Below are 2,598 nucleotides of genomic sequence, written 5' to 3'. Positions count from 1 at the left end.
TTTATGTGTCAATGTTAAAAAAAGAAGAATTTTATGTTTGGAATGATAGAATTTTGAATTAACATAAAATGTGATAAAATTTCTGGATTCTGAATATCTCTCAGGCATTTTGATAGGCAATGAGCACGAGTACTTTGGGTTAAACTCACGAACGTAGGTGTACACAGGTAAAACCGAGACTGTTTAGTTCCGTGGACGTTAAGTGTTACGCGTAGATTATGCTCGCGCATGTTTGACCGAACATAATCGTCTCCTTACCCGTTGCGCGACCCACTTCGCAAGGTCGTGGGATCAAGTATCCAGGAGATTCGTAACCTGCCGTTGTTCATTGTGTCCCCCGCCGACCTCCCCCTCGCCCCCGTCGAGATCTACGCAGGCTCTTTCCCTTATCCCGGCGAACTTTATGAACTCCGAACTGAGCGACGTTACCTCTGCCATCCGGTCGAGAAAGGAATTCGAACGGAACCTTCTGATACCTCCAAACGATAATACTTCGTCGAACCGTTACCTCCTCTAAATCATTTTTGCACATTTTCATCCCCTCATCCACGAACTTTTTACGTATTAATTAATCTACATTNGTGCAGGAGGAGTACAGCCAACGCAGACGCTTATCTACTCCCAGCGGCAGTCCGAGTCCACCCAGGCCAGCGAGACTGTCGAGGTCCACGGGTACGCTCACCAGAGAAGAGGAATCTTTCTGCGAGTCGAGCAACACTCTTACCAAGGAGAATCAGGGACAAGAAGCCGAGAGGAAGGGCTGGTTTAAATCTCTATCCAGGAAGAACAAGTCGAACATCAAAGTGAGTTTCAATCACCATTGAATCGAGGGACNGAATATGCAATTTTTTTACAAATTTAATAGATTTCAGTTATTTCTCGAAATCATTTTTGCTTCGACCTACAGAAATATAAAATATGTGCATGGAATCTAGATCGAAGTCTGCAAGGATGTACATTATCGTTTACAACGTATTATAACAATGTTAGAAACGCGTGCGAACCAAGGCTTATTCATCCTTGACGCATAACTCTGCAACGTTAAACCGTCGGCCGTGGCTCAGCGTAGATTACACATAAATCCATGGCGGAGGCGATTTACGACGTCAACCGACAACCCTAATAAGTTATTCAAATGGAATGGATGGGGAAATGATAGATTGTTGATAAGCCGAGCGTCCGAATCCGAGCCAACGCTCCCGATTCGTAGCTCGCGCCAACCGAGCGCTCCGATTGGTCGGGGTTTCTTGCTAATAACTCTTCAACCACGCCTCGGATAACTTTTTCGCTAAGGAAAATGTTGTTCAAAATTACGTGAGGAACCTGCCATTTCAATATCTTACACTAGATTTGGGACACCTTGTATAATTCTATCTGTCTTTCTTCCATTGGTCTAATTCTTTTCTATCGATTTCTCTCCAAGTGTAACACAAGTGTGGCTCCTAATTCCTGCGATTTCGTCTCGATTCGACTCTCATCGGTACAGAATTTAACTGATGTCAGTATCGCGATAAAGCCTTTAGGGTGATTCTCAACGTATCGACGGGGACGATTTTTCCACGTTGCCATCCGATAACGAGGGAGAACATATCGTGGGTTCGGTTATCGGGTTGGCAGGTCGGTGCATTCATCAGTCAGGCACAGGTCGCTGCGGAGCCATTAGACCGGTACAACCTCCAATTACCAGTTTGATTAAATGCTTAACTAACTCCGCGCTCTGTGGTTTAATTTAATCGTGAGATTAAGTGCCGATCAGGGGGCTGCCTAGCTTTAACCATCGTCCGCGGAATAATCTCAGTGTCAGGCAGCGATTCCCGATCCTCTCCGACTGCGTGTCCCGCCTCGATAGGCTCAGCCCGTACATACAGTTCAGCTCCGGCTCTCTCAACCGACCCGTTCAACATGATTGCGTGCGCGTGAATCTTGCCTGGACGATGATCTATCGGGGAACGAGTCGATGGTCCGTGGAAGGGAACCGCGAGGGGGATAAAGAGGGGGAGGCGAGATCATGACTCATGAAGGCGCCACGGATGGAAACGAGCGGGAACTCACAATTTTTCACGTCCGCCCGAAGAATACACCTTTGTGCTCGGCTTTATTGTATTTGATATTAGCGTCTCTGCCTCTAATCTTCTTCCGTTCGCGCAAAGAGAACAGAGAACGTCTCCTCGACTCCGTTCATCGATGACGTTCCCCTGACACGGAGTCCTGCGATTCTCTTTGATGCCACGCGGTTTCCGCATTGGTTCGCTCGTTTGCGATTCTTTCGAACCGGATAGACAGTCGCGTGACAGGATTCGACGCGGTTGAATGTACGTCTTGTATGAAGACAGTTTATTTGTACAAGACGTCCGCAGTCTGTTTCATCGTTACCGTTGCTTGCGTTTCAATCTTTTCCCTGTTGGTTGTTACAGACGGTGGACAAAAAGCCGAGGATACCGGAGAGCGAGATATTGACCACTGGGACCGAGGACGAGGAAGCGTCGTCCGCCCCCGAACGAGTATCGGTGCAGAAGAACTTGCGTTTCTTCGGTGACACGGATCAAGAGTCCGTCTCGTCTAATAGAGACCGCAGGTACCAATCGAGGAATATTTTAT

The 2,598-nt window shown here is 47.3% G+C and overlaps 1 protein-coding gene across 1 annotated transcript in view; it reads left to right on the top strand.

Moving 5' to 3' along the window:
- The window catches only part of blo (bloated), a gene marked incomplete at both ends in the record, with an annotated part of 21,016 nt that overhangs the window by 17,905 nt on the left and 513 nt on the right, over nt 1-2,598 (top strand). The window contains 2 exon segments of the mRNA XM_085342324.1: nt 588-803; nt 2,415-2,598. The exon segment at nt 2,415-2,598 is cut by the window's right edge and continues 48 nt beyond it. Of these exon segments, the coding sequence (XP_085198450.1) occupies nt 588-803; nt 2,415-2,598 (400 nt within the window).

Source organism: Ceratina calcarata, unplaced genomic scaffold, assembly GCF_001652005.2.
Source record: "Ceratina calcarata isolate Rehan_Ccalc_2016 unplaced genomic scaffold, ASM165200v1 scaffold565.2, whole genome shotgun sequence".
Lineage (NCBI taxonomy): Eukaryota > Metazoa > Arthropoda > Insecta > Hymenoptera > Apidae > Ceratina > Ceratina calcarata.
The sequence above is the reverse complement of the archived record's forward strand: the minus strand, read 5'-3'. Positions and strand labels throughout refer to the sequence as shown.